Source organism: Scatophagus argus, chromosome 22 (genome assembly GCF_020382885.2).
Source record: "Scatophagus argus isolate fScaArg1 chromosome 22, fScaArg1.pri, whole genome shotgun sequence".
Classification (NCBI taxonomy): domain Eukaryota; kingdom Metazoa; phylum Chordata; class Actinopteri; family Scatophagidae; genus Scatophagus; species Scatophagus argus.
In genome coordinates, this window is record NC_058514.1 from 5216804 (window position 1) to 5237628 (window position 20825).

Here is a 20825-nt window from a genome sequence, read left to right on the forward strand (position 1 = left end):
CAGCCCTCACACACACAGCGCTGCTCCCCTGCATCTCATTCATCCAGAACTTCTCACACCAGCAGAAGTAGGCCAGTGGGTATACTTCCAGCTTGGCAGAGTTACAGAGGAGGTGGCACACCCCGTGGTTAAGGCCAGGACCGGCTCCTCTCGGCTCTCCTCCGCACTGCAAATATTTTCCCTCCTAGAATGAGAACCAGACTCCCGGGCCCCGCACGTGCTCAGACGGCCAAAAAAGACAGGAATGTTTAGCACAGGAAACGCAGAGGGAGGGACATGTGTGAGAAAGAGACAGAAAGACGAGTGACCGAATATGACACACAGAAGTCAGGATGGAGGGATGTCAGCCGCATGCACATATACTGACCGTTTCACTCCATCTGTTTCCTTTTTACGTCTAATGGATCTACTTTGTTCCTCTATCCACTTTATTCCCTTCTTTTCAACCATCGCCTCACCTTTGGCTTACCCCCACCTCTCTCCTTGCTTTGATTTTTGTAGCACCCGCCAGAGACTTTAAATATGACCATGACAACTAGGAACAGGGGAGACTCATTCACAGTCACTCAGTAAAGCCATGAAAAGCTAAATGACATAGTGGACTTTCATGTCGAGGGCACAAAGGGGACGGCTACTTCAAGGGGCGAAACAATACTGTATGTGTTTCATAATATCGGCTCCTCAGAAGGAAATGAAGCACACTGTTTATGTTTCCTACATTCTGCCAGGGTTTCAGGTTTTTTTTTTTTAACTGATGTGATTTAACAAGTGGGGTTGAAGGTTGAAAAAATACTTACTTTCTGGTCCTGAAGCTGGATGTGGAATAGTATTGGCTAACATTGCCCCCTAATGGTTGAAATTAAACAGTACAGAGAACAGATCATGTGAAAGTTCAGTTTTGGTCTATTTTTTGTTGCTTACATTGTTATTGCATCCAAGTATGTTTTCGCTATCAACTGTAAACTTTTTATTTTTCTTCCCAGGCGAACCAGGCGACAGGACATCAGAAATGGAGACCCTCTGTCCCAGTGCTCAGACCTCCAGCATCACGGTACCTTAATAACTACACACACACACACACACACACACTCTCTCGTCTTCATGCCACACAGCTCTCATTCATCCCTTGTGTGTGTGTATGCGTGTGTGGTCTGGTTCGAGTAGAAGACATGGATGGCTTAGGAGGCAGCGTGGAGGACAGGAGTGTGTACGGCGTGGAGAACAGCAGCATGTTCCTGGAGTGCAGCCCCAAGTCTCAGCGAGCCCTCATTTACTGGCAGCTGCAGAAGCCCAACGACGATCGCAAGCACGAGGTGTGTTGACCGTTAAACCTCAGTGACTTTGAGAAGGTGCTAACCTTGTCGGTGTGGATGTTTAGACTAACTTTGACGTAACTAATTCCTTTTTCCTGAATCTCTGCTGTGACTGTATTTGTGTTAACGGACGTTCAGGACGAGTGGTTGCAAACACTGGCGAGATGAAGCAATACAATCAAGAAGGATCAGTTTGAGTTACAAATGTGTGAGTTTTAAGGCTTATCAGATCCCAACAGTTGCACAGCAGGGTTGACTATCGTGAGGTGGCACTTCTCTGGAAAAACAGCCGCCATCATTTTATCTTTAATAAATGATGCAGAACGCTCTGTGTTGTGTGGGTGCTGTTGTCTGTCTGAACATGCCCTTAGCTTGTGATGACCCTTGAAAAACTAAATCCAAACTCCACTCCTCCAGGTTTATCCATGTTGGCCTCGGTGACTTAAAGGTCCTCTCCACTCTGAAATGTGTTTTACTCTGCATTAACTGTGCAAAGTGTTTTCAAATTTATTTGTCGGGAGGGAGAAAGTCTGTCTGTGCTCATCTTAGAATCTGACTTTAAGACATACAGATTCAAGCATGATTTTGAGACGTTATAAACAGTTGGGAAGCTGAACGTGCTCCAGTGTGCAACCTATATAAGTGTGATGTGGAAATATGAGCCTTCCAGCACACAGCACACAAATTTTGATTCCAATCATTTTTTTAAATTTCCTAAAACATGTCTGACAAATAAATCTAGAAATTCCAGCCCGAATAGGAACACACATGTTGACCTTTGTCTAATATCTTCATCTTTGTCCCTCGCTGTGTCTTTGTTCAGATCAAACAAGATGACAGGGTGCTCCATACAAACCAGGGCCTGCTCATACGCAGTCTGACCCAGTCTGACACGGGTATCTACCACTGCCAGGCGGTCGAACACGGCTTCATCCAGCCCCTACTGCGCCTCAACCTCCAGGTCATCCCCACCCAGAAGCTGGGAGACATCCTCCCTGGACTTTCAGGCGCAGCAGGCGGTGCGGGTCACTCTGCCAAGCACAGGCTGTGGTATCGAGATTTCCTGTCTCTCTTAGACCACCCAGACCTCAACAGCGTGGAGGAGTTTTGTGATCGAGTTTGGAAGAAAGAGCGCAAACAGAAGAGGGTGAAGACGCCTAACGGTCAGGGTAAACCTGACTCCGGCAGCGGGACTAAATCTGCATTACAGCCTAAAGCTCCCAGCACCCAGAAGCAGCAAGCCAGTCCGCCACAGAGCAGGCCATGGCTCCAGCCGGGAGGTCCCACGGTCGAAGGCCAAACACGGAGCCAGAATACCCAGAAGGGTCAACAAAACCTGGGTATGTTGAGTGGCCAGACACCTAAAAACAACCAGAAGACACAAAATGGCCAGAGGGGGCAGGGCGGCACGGGTGGCTCTCAGGTCGTGGTGGGGTCTCGGGCGAGCAGCCAGCACACGGCCAAGTGGAGACGGATGCAAGAAAATAAGAAGGGACGCAACAGGAGGACCCATGAGCTTCAAAGACCCCCACGTAGCGTTTGAGGAAAAAAAAGCACAGGGATGCGCACATGCAACCAGATCTACACACACAAGCACAAACCCACGCATCCACACATGTACACACAAGCACATTGTGTATCCAATGTATGAATCAGTGACCTCACCACAACAACAGCAGAAAACCCATGGAAAAAAAATCAGAAACACACATTTCTAGGTAGAAATACATGAACTGCACAACAACAATAAAGCTGCCATTGAAGGACATTTACACGAATGCACATAACCTGTGAAGAGGACAAAGACAAATGGAGGACTGAAAAACTGGAATGCATACTGTAAATGTGTGAGGATATGGCTGGTTGCCTGGGATACCGCCTGGCAGACACTTCAACGTCCTGTACATAAGCTACTAAAATAAAATTGGGACAAAAATGTTTAGGTGTTTGTTGGTAAGCAGACAGACTTTGTTTTGAGAGGACAGCTGTGGAGACATTCACAGAGTACGTGGACATGTATGGAAGCAGACATTATGCATTCGCTGCAGCCCGCTGCCCCTCTTTGACCTGAGCATGTGAACCGCAAGACTGTGTACAAGGAATGGATTAAAAAAAACAAGAAAACCCTCTTATTTTGGAGAACTGTTTGAGGAGAAAATAACCTCCCGTCTAGACAAACAACAGCAGCCTCAAAGGAGAAAAGGGACGGGTCGCAGTTCACCTCGAGGTGTGCACAGCTTGACACATTGTGACACTGCAAAGTCTCCGCCCGCGGTGGAGACAACATGCTTCATCGTAACCTTCTCCACCTGAGGCTGGGAAAGCATTGTGCATGTTGTTGTCAATCAATGTGTTAATAAGCTAGTTATTTTACGGAGTTCTAGAGGCTTTTTTTTTTCTTTTTTTTTTTTTGTTACCATCCTACCTGAAGCAAAATGTTACATTTTTCCTTTTATATTTACTTTTGTTTCCAGACCAGTGCTTCTATTTTGGGGGCAAAAGAAAAAACAAAAATCACAAGAAAACATAGTAGTCTCATTGTGCATTATCCCGCCAGCTCAAGGATTCTCTGTAAGTTATTATGTTGATGCTCTTTCTGGGATTTATAGAACCTGAGCACGAATTCCAGTTGTAGGCTACGCTCAAAGACGCAGACTGAAACAGACTGTCAGTCATTTTGTGTACATATATACAACGAACTTAACTCTCTGTGTATATACAGTGCATATACAGTACAAGAACACCACTTGATTATTATTTATTGCTCATTGTTTTGTGAAAGGGTTGCATTTATTTTTGATATTATGGTATTTTTTTGGCTCATCAATATATTGGAGAAACAATGGCAACAGCAACAGCAAGAAAACTTTGATGGACCAACTGGCTGAAATCGTGTCAAGGAATCCATTTTTTGGGGATAAAAGGGTTGAAAATAACCGAAGCTTAGGAGCACGAGTTCAGGGATTTGTGTCAGTAACTAAATCCCTCTAACGATAAGCACAATTTTGTCTCTTTTGAATTTCATGACAGATGATTTCTTTATTTTTCCCTTTGTCCCAAATCCTTCCAACATGTCTTTATTCATCCAGTAGCCATTATGTGTAAGATAATTCCCCGAACTGAAAAACATTAGCTGTGAATCTCTGTAAGAAATAGTGGAGAAAAATGTTAAATCTAGTCTGAAGGAGAAGACACGTTATACTGCATGTGAATGCTACCTACAGTAAGTGCATCTTTTTTTATCGTCTCTTTACGTGTTTCGTGTGACAGGTAAAGTTAAAGCAAGGTGTTCTGCCAAAAACAGAGACATTAGCGAATCATGACACTCTGGCCAAAGCTGTGTAACATCCAAGCTCCTTAATCTTCGATTCAACAATGGTACCCCCGCGTCTCCCGCGTCTCCCCCGTGTCCCCTTAATACATGACAGCAGTAATGTGTCAAGGCAATAAATTAGAGCAGATTGTGTTCTCTACCAAAACTCCAAAGTGTGTTGTGTCCCTTATTCGGGTCTCTCCCTCAGAGGTAGAAAAGTGAGAGAGCTGGAAGTTACTGCTGCTGTAACACAGTTCTTTCTGGCATGCATTCAGTTGTCTAAATAAACATCTCCGTTACAAAAAGACCAGTCCCTTTGTTCTCATTTCTGTCCAGAACCTTCTGTGTCGTCAGCTTCGCTCTCATTTCAGGTAAGGAAAAACAAAGGACTTCAGTGTTTTGCAGCTTTATGTTTGCTGGTCTAACGGCAAACGAGATCATATGATCTGCAAGAAAAGGTCTGTGTTTTTATGGATGTATGCTACATGTAAGTGTCTGTGGGCTAGCAGCTCAGGCTGATGGGAATGATGTTAGTTTGCAGACATTAGGTCGTAAAAGTTTTGGACAAGTGAACGTCTGACCACAAATGTGTCCCAGTCCGTCATGTTGATGAGGAGATGAGATATGGCTAAACGTTCCTCAGTGTCCTGGTTACTAATCAACAGAACATGCTGTCAGCAGGTTTCATGGGGAATATTTATGAATGAAAGTACATCCACTGGCAATTTATCACAGCAAGCTCTCTGATTTGTCAAGCCGAATCACAGCTAATCACTAACAGGCCTGTTTTCACAGCAGACATTTTGGCAAGACCCTTTCTTTTTAATTCTTCAGCCACAGTTCTGTCTTCCTGTCTCATCTCATTCACTGCAGTGGCAACACATCTTGAAGTTCCATTTTTGAATGATGAATGACACACGTTGCTTCAGTCATCGCTCTTGTCCTACAAAAAGTTTGATTTTCTCTTTTGATTTGTGGTTTGTTCCTGAGCAAACCCTCGTTTGTGCTGGCTTCACGTCAGGGGAAATCCCATGGCAGGTGCTGCTGTCAATTTAAGTTGATTTGAGACTCACAGGTCACAGGTGTGTGAGTTACAAATGGGACTCACAGAGCCTGCTTAAGCAAGGATTTTTAACGTTCAGCATCTTTAATGAATTAAACCAAAGCACACTGTCGGAAATGATATTAAGTTCAAGTGTAAATCAAAGAACAATTTTACAAATGAGGGCCCTGCTACTGTCCATGCTGGCTCATCCTCATGGTTTTCTGTGACGCTTGATGGAACAGAGACGTCATTAACTGAATTAGTTTCACCGTTGATTATTCTGCTGTGACGAGCAAAAATGTCCGCTGTGTAAAAGCTCCACTGTGGAAAGCAGGAAAGCTCAGCATTACGTAATCTTTATCGTGCTGTTGAACTGTGATGCAGAAGAAGCCAGGCTACTGACACTAAAACTGTCTGCAGGGTTACACACCTCTACAGGTGAGTGAGATTGTTATTCTTATTGCTTGTAATTTAAGAACTTATTTTTCACAGTTAAATGCTGCTAAATGGAAGTCAGCACTAAGTCGAAATGTCTTTTTTTGTGAAATAAGGCTGATAAACCCAAACCGTGAACCTGAACTTGACCGACAGAGAATATGATGATTTTCATAAAGAGCCACCAGAGGTCACTGTTGTCTAACTGCCTTTGCAGCCGGCTTGTCAAAGCACATCCGAGACGTTTTGTGGTGAGCTCTGACAGGAAGCTGCACTATCTTAATCTTATGTGATGTTTCTGCAGAACTGCCTTCCAATCACAGTGGGACACAATTACCCATACTCAGAAACTGTGTGTGTATGTGTGTGTGTGTGTGTACACACATGTTAGCTGAAGTGATTGGAGTGCTGCAATCATGTTCCCTGCCCTCAAGTTTCACATGTGTGTTATGAACTTGCTGTCTTGTTACCATGGCGACTGTCCTTGAATGTCCTGTGGGTCTGCGTGTGTGTGTCTGCCTTAGTTTTATACACACTTTCAGCTGCAGAAAGGGGCCGTCTTGACCGTTATGTTGGAGGGGTCCTGTGCGGCGTCCTTTACTTAAGGGTAGTTTCTTCACTGTCTCAGGTATTTTCTTTCTTTTCTTGTGTCACATCAGCGCCTGAGAACAACACACAACAGCAACAGCAGTCAGATCTCAACAGTAGTTGCTACAAGATATATGTACGTAACAATCTGCCTTATGTTTTAGTACATTAATTCCAAATCAAATGTATTGTATGTGTTTATATTTTTGAGTTTTTCCTTTTTTGTCCTAATCTGAAATGTATGGCACGGTATTTGAGACATTCTTCTTAGGTGGGAAATACATCTGAGATTTAAAATAATAATAATAATAATAATAACTTAATATAATATTATGAGTTCAAATCCACAATTGCACAATAGCTTGTGTTCTGTTGACTTAATATTCTGCCTTGTTTTGAATTATGATTTTATTCTCAAAATATTAAGACTGTATTTTGACAAATCTTTGTCAAAATACTCAATTGTAAAAAAAAATAAATAAATAACAATAACAATAAATCCTCAATTTGGACAAAATGGAAGGAGACGACCAACCAGTGGAAGCTCCAGCAACCAAGATGTTCATGTTCCAGTTGCAGTATAATACCTGTATGAGCAAAGTTAAGAGTGATTTTTCTAAAATCCTGTTTTAATTTTCATCTTTGAAAAACCATGAAATGACCGTGAAAAGTTAAAAGGAAAACTCCACTGACTCCGCTGTAAAACTTTGCAGTAATTTTAAAGCAACTGATGTGACATTGACTTCTCAATTATTAATTTGTTGTTCAAGGATTTAAAACTTGAAAATGACCATGCAAACTGGCACTTTGCATTTAAAACAGATCGATATTCTAGCATGCATTCAATGCACATTTCCATTTGACTCATGTCAGGATTCCCTGATTGGTTGACTTTTATCATAACACACTGATCAGAGGACATCAGTCCCCTGTTTACATCTGTTCACAGTATGTCACAGCCAGTTTATGTATCTTTGTGTGTGCATGCTGGAGGAAAAGCAAGACAGTGGAGAGAAAATAGAGAAGCTGATCTCAAACATATCTTCATGTTGCCTCCAGCCAAACGCACATTATTTGTGTGTGTGTGTGTGTGTGCAGGTGCAGTATGTGTGTATGCATATCCAGAGCTCCTCGTGACTCTTGAAAGTAAGCTCTGTTCAAAAGCTCTGACTCATTCCTTCTTGCCCAGGAGCTAGCCCATGGGATTGTGGGAAATCAAGTCTGTGGGCAAGGAGACGGGAGATTTAGGTCAAAGGCAGGACAGCACACCAGCAGGCTGCTGAACTCACTGCTTCTTCCCACAACTATTAAACAGAATATATTATTTAAATCCTCCTGCTCATTTTCCTTCATTCTGTACGAAGAGCTGGTTAAATTCTCTTTAACGAGTAAACCGCCTTGAAAACATTTGGCGTTCACATACGTGCATGGAGGCTTACAGCTGTAGGCTTTGTAGATCTGCCACACTGCACTGCAAAGAAGTGTATCGTGCATGGAGTGATCCTGTAATTAGGAAGCCTGCAGGTGAGTGGCAGCTGCCTCAGAAACCATGGCAACTGGGGAGGCATCCGAGACAGAGCAGCTCTCCTTGATGATGGATGACATTTTCCATCAAGAATGAACCCCACTGAGCCACAACTGGGTTCTCCAGCAACAGATTTCCTATGCTCACTGATTGCTTTCACTGGACTGGCCCAAATTGTCTTAAAAGTATATGCAAGCATAATAGATACTGTGGTGTTATATTTTTGATTTCAGTCTCACTTTGTAAGAGCAAAGTCCAACTAGATATAACATGATCAAGGAATTGAGGAGGAATTGGTGAAAATAATCATCTGATTGACTGGTGATGAAAACAATCGAAGCCCAGTAACTCTGTGGAAGGTTTTGCTTTCTCAATTTCCATACAGTCCCTTTTAATACAGATGAACTAAAGTATGACTATAAGGATGTCAAATACAATCCAGTACGTTTCAAGACATGTTCATTTGGACTAAAACAACAACTACTCAGCTATGTTTTCCTTTCGTTTTCAAATACTAATCACATCACCGAGCGCTTCGTCTCTCTGCACATATATTCCCTGGAGCTTCACTGTATACTCAGTGCCCTCTGGGTATGCCGTTTCCCTGTCTGTCGTCAAGAGGCCGTGATTTATGCTACGTCCTCCACATGGAGCTACAAGGCTGGGAGTCATAAACTGGGACACCTTGCACAGCCAGGCGCAGACCAAACTGATTCGCACCAGTTTGACCCCACACACTCTGCATTTGCCGATTGCTTGTGGATTGACGAGGTGATCGATGATCGATTCCTGTCTGCCTCTGGAGGCACCTTGGGCTGCAGGGTTTCGTTCAAGGACTTGGTAAATCATCAAGGACTACCAAAGCTTTCGGGGGTATAACCTCAGTAACACTATGAGCCAAGCAAAAATGATTTCATTAAGGTCGAGATAGTATCTGGAATGTTTCCCCAGGAGAGTATTTTATGTAAGCTCCTTGTTACCTTCCTAATGTGCTGTGTTTGTATTTACGCGCACACATTTAGAGTGTGACTCATCCGTGTTCAGTCCAGCTGAACTCAGGGGACTTACCCCCTTGCTGAAAAGCGATGACGTCACTGGCTGTGACGCACCACCTTGACAACAGGTGTGTGCTGTTAATGATTCATGAGCTGCGGGGGTGCGTATGGCTTGATTGGTATTCAAACCCACATTACTTTGACATTATCTCTCAACCCTTTCTTGGAGCTCTCTTTTTTTCTCCTAAAGGACTACTCGCAGTCCTCTTCCGCAACTGATGAATCAGCCCATTAGATCCTGGAGCAGCATTAGTTAAGATGTCAGCTGCTGTCAATTCACTAAGAAAAATGAAAGTGGAATTTGGATTGCGAGTGGGAGATGAGGGGAGGAGGCGAAACCGCAAATCCATTATGCTGGCGAGCTGTGCTTTTGAAGGTTTTCTCAAATGCCACATTCCTCCAAAGAAAATTACACTCGAAAAGCAATGAGAGGCACGAATCAGATGCGAGCTGTTTCACACAGTTTGGATGTTAACACAACACATGTTACCAATGTCGATTATGTTCTGAGCACTGGTTTAGTTGCTGTTCAAGAACTATAAAGCTTGATTAAAGAATGTTATGAGAATATTTTTGTTTTAAAACGATCAGAATAGATCAACATTTTGGGAAGGAGGGAAGGCAGGAGGTGGTTAGCTTACCTTAGAATAAAACTCTGCCCAAAATAACAGCCTACAAGCAAAGCAAGTGCATAAATCGCTTACGCTGCCATTTGTTTGTGTAATCGGTGCAAGAAAAAGAAATGTAAATAAATGACAGGTTGTGGTTTTGCAGAAGGGTTATGTGTCAGACTGTTTCTTGGCCTGGAGCTGAACTGAACTTCCTGGAGTTTCTGCTGGTTGCCTCGCCGTGACGCTCTGTCCAGTCGAAAAAACAAAAGTCTTGGCTGATGGTGTAATGTTGTTTAGGCTTCCATGTTTTCCTTCCACTCGAATTAGCTGACTGACGAGCTCAATAGAAAATTTAACAATAGTGAGGTAACGCAAGAATAAAGTCAAAATCCTCACAAATATTTAACTTCATGCACGTTGTTGCCACATTACACTCTCTCATTTAAGCATTATTATTTCTATTGTATACCAGGAAGTGACTTAAATATTATGGCAAATAAGAAACACTGAGGCAGTGAAACCATCATGTAGTTTAAGCTAAGCTAATTAGCTTTTAATTGGCTTTTCGGGCATTAGACGGTGCCTGTAGGTGGATTTTGACTTGTTTTCGACAGGCTAATTGCCCCAACCTCCATTTCCAGTTTCTGTGCTAAGCTAACGTCTGCTGGCAAAGGCTTTATATTTAGCATGCAGACATGAGAGTGATATTAGTCATCTCATGTCTGCAAGAAAGCGAATAACCATGAAGGGTTTTGCTTTTTTTTTTGCTTTTTTTTTGGACAGTTTTACTGTCAGTGCGTCTTTATCATCCAGAAATATCCTCCTGTGATGTGTTTTCATTTCTGGCAGCAGCTTGTGTGGAATACGCTGCAGAAAACCTTGTTAATGAGCACGAGCAGCCTCCATTGAACAGACGCAGACAATGACTGGTATACTCGCAGGAATTAAAAGTTCCAAGGAACAAGACATCAGAGAGCTGTGACACTATCTGAGCGATCTCTGGGAAGCGCTGTGAGAAAGACGGCCTTGCACCAACTGAGCCAGGCTCAGGGATGTCGCTCTGACTGCTTAGATATGACTACATGTTCTTCAGTAGTTTTACGCCGTTCACACCTCACTGTTAACCCTGCACACCGGCCAGAAGGACACGCAGTTGTTACGTGAATCAGCCACTGGGCTTTGCAGATTGGCTTCCAGACAGTGACCAGTAAATCATATTAACAGTTAAGTCTCCTTCCCGTGCCCTTCACCTGAGCACCATAACAACCTCCTTGAAGCAAATCCTACAGAGACTGATTTCCGTTTCACTGTCCAAAATTTAGAATCTTTACCCTTGAGAGATGAGATCGCTTTAGACGGGAGAGTTAGAGGTGAAAGCTATGATCTCTTAATGACTCCATGCACCTTTTAAATCCACTTCAGTCCTGAGATGAGGACAGGTGATGTGGACCAGAAAGACTGTTAAGCCTCCAAACAACCGATGCACATCGTGTTTGATTTCACTTTAAGCTCATGTCGGTGATATTTTACACACTTCATGTCCTAAAATCTCTGACGTTAATTCTGGATTGTTGTCACTTCAACACACACACATATGCGTCTTCTTGACTCTGTACGCTCATGGCTTTGTGTTTGCGCTGCTGTGATACTGTGTAACAAAAGACACTTGTATAACTCTGGCATTGTGCTGAGTCTCTGAATCAGAATCTTTTGTGTGCCTCCAGGGAGCGAAGAACATTATTCACAGGGAATTCAGCTGGAAAGAAGCTCTGCATGCTCTGAGAAAAATATTACAGCCTATTTCTCAAATACTGCAGGGAAATCATATGTTTTCTGTAATGCGGCAGTTTTACCACACACCTCCCTTGTTTGTGTTGCTACTGGCTTCAACAGATGGAGGTGTTATGGCTTCTCGATGCAGCTTTTGGAGAGTATTCTGGGGGGTAAAATGTAGTTTGGCAGGGGATGAATAATTGATTTGGAAGCCTTTTTTCTGCTTGTTTGTTTTGTTGTTTCAGTTGATTGCCAGTGAGTTTACCTCACATACAGCCGAGAGTTACAGCAGGACTTCATGCACTGTGTGTAAGAGAAAACAGCTTGCAGTGTACCCAGAGCAGCCTGTGATTGGCCTATCTCTCAGAAGAAAAGAGGATTAGGGGGACCTCTTATGTCTGTGCATGAGTGTGTGTCTTTGTCTGTGTCAGGGCTTGTGTTTGTGTGCTGGCAGCAGGTGCACCCGGTGCGCATGTATGTACCAGATCGTAAGACTGAGCGAGGAAAGGAAGGGAGCCTCTGTGACTTTAAAGGTATTTTTAGTCCGCAATGTCTCACTGGTCAAGAGAAATTGGCGTTGAGGGAGGAATTAGGCATGTGCCACGTTGCTAATAGGCTCGGGCTCAGTCCTAATAGACGAGAAATGAAACATCACCTGTAGGCACAACGTCACCCGGGAGCCACCCGAACTCATCACACACACACATTTAACTTCAAGGATACCACCAGAAACACACTGCGACTCGTTAACACTAAAGTAAAGGTATGTGACTTTTTTCTGCTTGTCTTTTGCAGAAGTAACAACTTGTTTTTGGACTGAAACAGGAGTTGAATCTCTCCAGGGATGGTTCTAGTAGCTTTTTGGACAAGAACTCCACCTTAACACAAGGGAAAAGAGCTGTTGTGGTGCATGTATGTCTGACATCATAGATCCACAGGGATGTCTTTGCTGAATTATCTTCATGTGAAAACTTGTGTTTAGGAAGATGTCGTTCAGAATTTAAAGTGGCTTTTTTTAACTGTTCAACTGATATGTGCAGCTCAAGAAACTGCCTTTGTTCATGTCTTTGCCTCATACCCAACTGAGTATTCAAATTTAATGAACACAGTGCAGTGTGTGTTATCTGGTTACAAGACTCAAATTACATCAGCAAGAACAAATGTGTATCCACAAACTGTAAACGTCCAGGAGAGAAGCTGATCGGTATAAAATCAGTGGTACAGCTACAATTTTACTGTTTTACAGTTTCATTTAACCATTCAAATTTTATGCAACTTTATACCTAAAATGCCCTACATTTCAGAGGGAAATGTTGTACTTTTTATTCCACCACACCTTCCTCATAGGAGTCATGAGTTAGTGACAGTTTTTATATTAAAAAGTACACAATATGCTAAAAAAATACAGTGAGTTACCAAAGATTGAAATGCTGTTTCCAAACCTTTTGGGGTTGCGATCCTTTAGAAAAAAGGAGTTTCTAGTTAGGGTCCCTGATCAGATCTCAGGTGTCTGTGCATTAGTTACGTCAAAGAGACATTTCTCCTTTAATCCTCCCTGCTCAAGACCCAAAGAGGTAAAACTCTCCCACATCATGACAAAAAGCAAAAAATAACGAACAAGTCGAAGAAAATGTGTGCAGCAGGGCTGACCTGAACTGCTACAACACAATCCACCAATGTTATATAATCATATAATCAGTGATGGGCAGTTTTTCTGCAGAGTACTTTTACTTTTGACATCCTGCTTTGAGTACTTTTTTATTGATAATACTTCAGCGTGTTTAACTATGTAGAATTCTGATGCATTTCGCTAACAGATAAACACTCAACGTTTAGTTTACTCTCTAACAGAAATCTGCTTGAAGGGCCCTGATGGCTCTGTGCTAGTGAGTCTGCTCTGTGTACACTGTATGCAGGTGTGTGTGTCTGTATAAACTGCTGGCTTTGCACATGGCTCACAGAGCGCTTGTCCCCAGGCCTGTGTTTGATGTTGTGCGTTTACACCTGTGTGTGTGTGTGTGTGTGTGTGTGTGTGTGTGTGTGTGCGCGCATGGCTGTCTGTCCCCCCCGTCCATCCATCCGTCTGGGTGACTGAGTTTGTTTTGCACGACTGGATGCTTCAGTCAGTGTGTTTATGTGAACGTGTGGGTGAGATAGATACGGAGGAGAGCGGGCAGCGAGAGCACGCGTGCACGAGCCGCTTCCGCCTCACAGCGTAGAGACAATCAGGCCACGCTTCAGCGGTCAGTGGGAAGAAAGGGGAGGAGCATAGCGGTCGTCACACTACTGTCGTTTATCACCGGAGACGGAAACCACACCTCACCTTTGCCTACACAAACACTGAGGTGGGGAGGACAAGGAGGAAGAGGAGGGACATCTATACAGTATATATAGTAAAGCCAAGGAGATTAGGAGAACTTGATTCTAAATGTGCGGATAAAGAAAACAGAAACGGGGAAGGCTGGGAAGAAACAGCACATGAACAGAGATGGTGAGGGTGGAGGTTGGATTTGAACCCTGTGACCACAACCGATCAGGGGAGGTAACTTCTTAGCAGTATTTTTTTACACACACTGAATTTAACCCATCTTTGGTTGATGGGTTGGTTGAGGATTTTGACACATGCAACACCTTATTGTTTACGCAGTGTTGATGTTGATTTTGCAAGAAAAGCAGAAAAGGCCCAGCAAATGCCCCCCAGATTAAAGTAAACTGGATGTCAACTTGTGCCAGTGGGTAGACTTTATTACCTTTGGTCAGAACCATGCAAGCTATAGCTGGCTAGTTGTGCTATTTTTGTTATTATCTTTTTTTTTTTTTATTTGTTGTTCATTTTTGACCTAAAATCAAACAGTTAGATGCACAAACAGCATCAAAGCCCCATACAGAACACACACTGCCGAACTGTCATCACATGGTCTATCTGTGGTGTGACAGGGCACTTAATGCTTTTATACAGAGGCTTTTCCATGTAGTGGGGTGGGGTGTGGGGGTCTATTGGTCTTTTGCTATGTTTTTGCTGTATTTCCCATGGTGCAGAGTCCCCGCCCAGGTACTGAGGGCTCTGAGCTGGGTGCACAGAGGACACATCTGCCCCTGAGCTCCGCAGACAACACAACAAATGAGCACTCGCTGTCATACTGCAACACATCTGCTTGATGTACAGCCGAGCCGACGTATTTTTAATATCCCACTCGCTGGATCTGGTGACTGCCTGTGCATGTTCTCAGTACAGTGCGGCTTAAATAAAACTGCATGTGTTTTGCAGTCATTTTCAGCATGCGGTCTGACGTGATGCAAATGCACTGCATAATTTTGCTCTCAAGTTCATGTAGTGGTAGATGCTGCAGTCTCCGTGTTGCCTTTTCATTAGTGAGCTTTGATATTAATTTCATCACATGCAGCCTTCTGCACGATAACACCTGTGATCGGTTCTTCACAAGAGGAGATAAAGAATTCACTGTGATTTATCTGGCTACAGTCAACCATGGTTCCCCACATGCTTCTGCCAGCCTTCAGTTCCACGTTAACATATCAGGGTTTAGATATAAAACAAGGCATTAAACAAACAAAGCGGATCCATTCTTCCTGTTATGAGCCATCTAAGGACTTTAAAAGATTTCTTATGTGCATTTCTGAATATTTCAACCCATCAGTTTCCCCTCAAATTAGGTATATGGCATTTTGTGGCCACGCGAACTGAATGGTCAGTCCTAGATGAATGAAGACACACTACAAATGGCATTTTTCTGACGCTATGACATCTGAGAGACGTTATGGTATTCACACTGTAGGCTTTGAACTTCCACTTGACCCACAAACACACAAGTCTCTCCTTTCTGCTTTAAAATCAGGATCAAGAGAAAAATATCACTGACCCCTCGTGTCTTGTTCCGCCTAGACTCTTTAAACAATCAAACCACATCTCATAGACACATTTAGTTGAGTTAGTCCCCTTTAAAAACACATTTTCCTCCGCTGATGTCTTCTGATCACCTGTCAGAGGCGGAGCATGCGCGGTGAGCAGGAGAGGCTGTTGGGGGATCTGCGTCAATATAGCCGGTACTACATAGAAAAGATCGGAAGTAAAACTAGTTTGGCATCAATATAAAAGCCTTCAAATATTCTATCGGAGGTTAAAATGAATAGAGTACTACAGTGGCAAACCGGAAATCGCGTCTAGAATTTATAGGTGAAGAGCTAATTTGTATGCGAATGTCACAGTTTTCAATCAATGTTAACTGTAGATTCTACCTTTGGTAGATCGGGAGTTTTTTCCCCTCCATTGTACAATACTGATTAGGTCCATTTACACCAATGCCGGTTAATTAGGATTTTATTTTGTCAATTCTACCGGAAACCACCTTCTGTGACTGTGAGCAATAGTAAACCAGAGACCCCCTCACGGAAAACTGTGGTAACTGTGGTGTACAGCTGCAGAGATGCGCGACACAGAAAAACAAGGAGAAACGAGAGGACTGGAAAGACGGCACGGGGGAGGAAAATAACCGCTGAAAAGAAATCATCTGAGATGCTCCGAGACACCGAGGGACGCCGCCTGCGCTGCGCTCTTTGGACATAAGAACACGGATCGACTCGGATCGTGCATTGATCCGAATACAGGGGACGGGAGGGGTCGATCATGGGGAACGAAGCGAGCCTAGAGGGAGGCGAAGGGCCGCCGTCTGGGCTACCAGAGGGGCTGGCACCTGACGGGAAGGGCGGCTTCGTCCGGGTTCCCGAAGGCACTCCGGTAAACCTGAATGAACTCAGCGAGGAGGAGAGGAGGCAGCTGGCCGCGGCGATGTCAAGGGCGCAAGGCAGGCAGCCCGGAGGCGCAGCATCTGCACGAAGGCAGGGCTTTTTATTCCAGCATTTTTAAGATGCACTTAAAATACCCACACTAACCAGACGCGAGAGGGGAACGAGTGGATGTGTTGTGGTTGTGTGAAGCATCGTTTGGAAGGTATCTGAGATGCCATAAGGAGGCAGAGAGCCCGTTCACGCCCATTTTTAATCCCCCCGACCGCCCCAAGAGTCCATTCTTAGAGCTCAATAGATTATCTTTAACATCTGATGATCTGCGTGTCTGAGAAAGATCCTCTCCCCTGATACAGCTCAGATGTTGGCTGGGCACGTTCAATTGATAAGCCGAACGTTGTGTGCGCTTACGTGGATGCACACGTCTCGTTTTGGCCGCTTTTCTAAGATTTAACGTCTGAAATGAGACTGAATTGTTTGACTGTGTGTGTGCGTGTGTGTGTGTGCGTGTGTGTGTGTGTGTGTGTGTGTGTGTGTGATCAAAGCGTAAGAGACACACCTCCGTATCTGTGCGAAATTTCCGAAATGCCTGCTGGGTAGGAAAATCTGTCGTGCCCAGTTTTGTTGTTTTTCTTTACTCCCACCGCATCTGAACGACGCCTTGACACCGAGCTAAACAAAACCCCCCATCAGCTGTGCACAGGCTCTCTGAGATTACCAATCACACCGTCTGCTCGTACCGAACTGGATCGGAGTCGCTTGTGTGTGAGAGATGCTGTGTGTTGTTGTGGTGGAAGCAGAAAAGCTACACATGAAAACAAGACGCTGCCAGCTTCACGATGCTTCAGAATTACAATACTGTTTACACAAAGAGAGACAGAAAGAAAGATTCCTCGATATGTGACAAAATGACACGGTGGGCGGTGAGGCTAATTGGCTCCAAATGGAGGGGGGGTGACTGTTATTTATATCTGAGCTGGAGATGGGGGGGAGGGGGTGCATCAATATTAATATGACTATAAATAGAGCAGCAGCGTTAATGTCATCACTCGCAGACTTCCCTCCTCCTGCTTTCTGAAGTAAAAGTCAGATTTGATCTTCTGTTGTTGAGGCATCAGTCCTGGAAGAGTGTGGTCGCTGTCCGTGGTGCTGAAACACACTCTCCTCTGGACTGGCCTACAGCTGGCATTGCAACACAACTGCTTATAATGTGTGCGGGGTTCTTACCATTTAGAATCATGCATTACGCTGTGCACATTGTAAAAATAAAAGAAAATCAAATGCTGTATTCATTACAGAGTCTGGGATTGTAAAGTTTTCACAGACATAAAGGCTGAAGCATCAGGGACTCGGAAACAACAGCTTAAGAAACCAGTATGTTTCATGCACACATCAGCAATATTTCCAATCGGCCCATTTGATGCATTTCACTGTGGAGCTAACGCTGACTTTCACGCTTGTGATTAGCATGGTGTGTAGGTTGTGCATGTCGCTCGGCCTGAGCTAACAAAGATGTCTCAGCTTACCCCTCTGGAGCCGAGCATTTCGCTCTCTATCTCGGTGATCTACGCTCCATGTCATTCAGCAGTATTCACTTTCCTGTCAGCTTTACCCGAGGGCTGCTGGCTACACATTTCGTGTTCACTGACGTGTTGAAAGGGCTAGCAATCACAGAGTGCTAGTGCTGTGGTCTTAACCTTTTATTATTGGCACAATGAAGCTACAGTAAAGGCAGAGGAGTTAGTAAATACATGAAGTAACTCTGTTGTTTAAGGTGAAAAACTGAAGGGTAACTGTCCAAATCACATCCACACCCTTTTTTAGTCAAAAGAGAAACAATTTTGTTTCATCATAATCTAATTTATTGGTTATCTCATAATCATGATGGACAGATTCTTTGTAAATGTCAGTCTTGTGTTAGTATAAATGTTTGCATTTGGTTTGATTTGACGGAGAGCTAGTTATGTTCTTGTCTTTACAATTGTAACGTCAGTTGATCACCACCACAGACATCAGAATGACCAATTAAAGGATGAGGCAGCTAAAGGAAATATGTTTCAGAACTATCCAGTCTGAAGCTGTCGACAGTTACATTTTTATTTTGGCGTTTGAGAGTTGGTGCTAAAGTTCTTCTCATATTACCAAAGTAAACACAAATGAACACCAGCAGTAACAGTCGTGCTAACAAAGACCCCTTTTGTTCTGTTTTTGTTTTCCAGACCTTCCGAATCTGATGCCCAGCAGCGCTCCCAGCAGGTAGGGGCCTCCAGGGGCCCTACAGGTCTCAGTAAGAGCCGCACTGTAGACGCCTTCAACCAGGGCCCACCTGGAAAGCCCACGCCGGGCCGCAGCCCCTCATCCCTCAGCCTCTTTGAGTCCAGATTCCGGCAGGAGCCAAAAGACCCAGAGACTAAGTCGTCCGGCATGTTTGGCTCCAGTTTCCTCAGCGGGGCCAACCCGCTCAGTGCCGTGTCATCCATGACTTCCTCTGTGTCCTCCTCCATATCTTCCATGGGCGACTCTGTTAACATGCCCAAGTTTGGACTATTTGGGGATGAGGAAGAGGGAGATGCATCTGCTACACCTGAGTCCAAACAGGGAGGAAAGCCACCAGGCAAGGGCCCCCAGCAAGGGCCCGGTCCAAAAGGACCACAGCAGGGAGCACCTCAGAAACAGGGTCAGGGCCCTCCTGGACAGGGGCCAAAGCTGGGGCAAGGACCCCCTGGTCAGGGACCCAGGCAAGGTCAGGGACCACCAGGACAGGGACCCAAATCAGGTCACGGGACCCCTGGTCAGGGACCCAGGCAAAGTCAGGGACCACCAGGACAGGCACCCAAATCAGGTCAGGGGCCCCCTGGTCAGGGACCCAGACAAGGTCAGGGGCCACCTGGCCAAGGACCCCCAGGGGCCACCAAACCAGGTCAAGGACCACCAGGTCAAGGCACCAAACAGGGTGGCCCTCCCCAGCAAAAAGGTGGGCCCCCTCAACAAGGACCCGGGAAACCTGGGACTCATCCTGGAGAGCCATCTAAGACTGGAGGGCCTCCTAGTCAGCAGGGGGCTGGAAAGCCTGAAGGTGGACTCTGTCCTCTGTGTAAGACCACTCAGCTGAACACTGGATCTAAGGACCCACCTAATTACAGTAACTGCACTGAGTGTAAGAACCAGGTCTGCAGCCTCTGTGGGTTCAGCCCCCCAGACTCGGCGGTAAGACAGAGATTTCTTGCTTTTTTCTTTTGTTTTCATTTTCTTTTCAAAATCTTGAACTCACATCAATAAAGTCCTGTGACTTATATTGATGTGAGCACTATGGCTGTCACTTTTCCAAATGATAAATAATCTATGGTCGGACAATATTCCGGTCCGCTGCCGGGTATACTAATAATACAGAAGACAGTTCATGTTATTGATGGCAGAGTGTGGGAAAGGTCACACATTACTACATTTTCTGTGTGTGAAATATCAAATTATCCAGTCTGTTTGCAGTTTTCAGTCAACATTACACTGCAAAAATGTAATCTTAGAAGTTTATGTACTCAGATTAAAAATGCAGTTTTTCTTACAAGAAGGAAGAGTTTAATTAACACCACACAATTACTCTGTGATAAACACAGAAGAAATTCTGAATAGGAAACAAAAGAGATTATTGAAGGTTGTTGCATGTTTAAAATAGATAAAATGGTGACATTTCAAAAACAAGGGCGATCGATTTGTTGAGGAGAAGATTGTATTTTCTGCCCGTTAGCAGCATATTGCTGTTCTCGCAGCCTGAGTGGAGGGAGTGTAGCTCATAAGAGCGGCACACTGAACAGAGGGACCATATGGACCCGGAGAATGTTGATCAAGGTGACTCATGTCATGGCCACAGGAAGATGCTGTGCCAGCCTGTGAGGACACTCCGTCACACATGGACGGTAAATGCTGGTGGGCCATGATTAAAGCACAGCAGAGTGACTGGTTCCTTCTGTTAGAGCTTCTTCTTGGGAATTGTCACCATTCAGATAGTACTGTCCATCTGGGGCCAGTTGATCAGCACAGGAAGTTGATTTTCTTTGGTTTTCAATTAAGGATAACGTCACTAGAAATTTACTGTTGTGTGCAGTTGCCATATGCTTTTAAGTATATGTTTTAGGCTGGTTGAATTGACCTCATCTCTGTTTAAATTATATCCAAGAACCATTACGGACAAAGCTCACACACTGTTCTGTTCTAGATACTGATCAAACTGTCAACACTGGCCCTTTTAAACAGTGCGGTTTGCACATGGTGGGAACCAGGTAGATATCCTGTACACTAAACAAAGAGCACTGTGGTATAGTCAGGTGTTTTGGAAACGGGTATTGAGATATCCTGTATGAAACTGTTTTTTATTGTCTAACATATACAACACCTGTACAAACTGACAG

General features: G+C 44.2%; 2 protein-coding genes across 10 annotated transcripts in view; both read left to right on the plus strand.

Moving 5' to 3' along the window:
• sema3aa (sema domain, immunoglobulin domain (Ig), short basic domain, secreted, (semaphorin) 3Aa) overlaps positions 1–4727 on the plus strand; it is a 30307-nt gene extending 25580 nt beyond the window's left edge. For both annotated transcript variants that reach the window (XM_046379350.1, XM_046379351.1), the window contains 3 exons: positions 984–1051; positions 1165–1313; positions 2137–4727. In XM_046379350.1, the coding sequence (XP_046235306.1) occupies positions 984–1051; positions 1165–1313; positions 2137–2856 (937 nt within the window). In that variant the 3' untranslated portion in view covers positions 2857–4727. The remainder of the gene's footprint in view (positions 1–983; positions 1052–1164; positions 1314–2136) is intronic.
• Positions 4728–4926: 199 nt separating this feature from the next.
• pcloa (piccolo presynaptic cytomatrix protein a) overlaps positions 4927–20825 on the plus strand; it is a 63624-nt gene continuing 47725 nt past the window's right edge. For 6 of the 8 annotated variants that reach the window (XM_046379340.1, XM_046379341.1, XM_046379343.1 and 3 more), the window contains exons 1-2: positions 16064–16512; positions 18639–19626. In XM_046379340.1, the coding sequence (XP_046235296.1) occupies positions 16301–16512; positions 18639–19626 (1200 nt within the window). In that variant the 5' untranslated portion in view covers positions 16064–16300. Of the gene's footprint in view, positions 6110–14010; positions 14201–16063; positions 16513–18638; positions 19627–20825 lie in introns of those variants that run through there. The other 2 variants (XM_046379346.1, XM_046379347.1) reach the window with 2 other exon arrangements.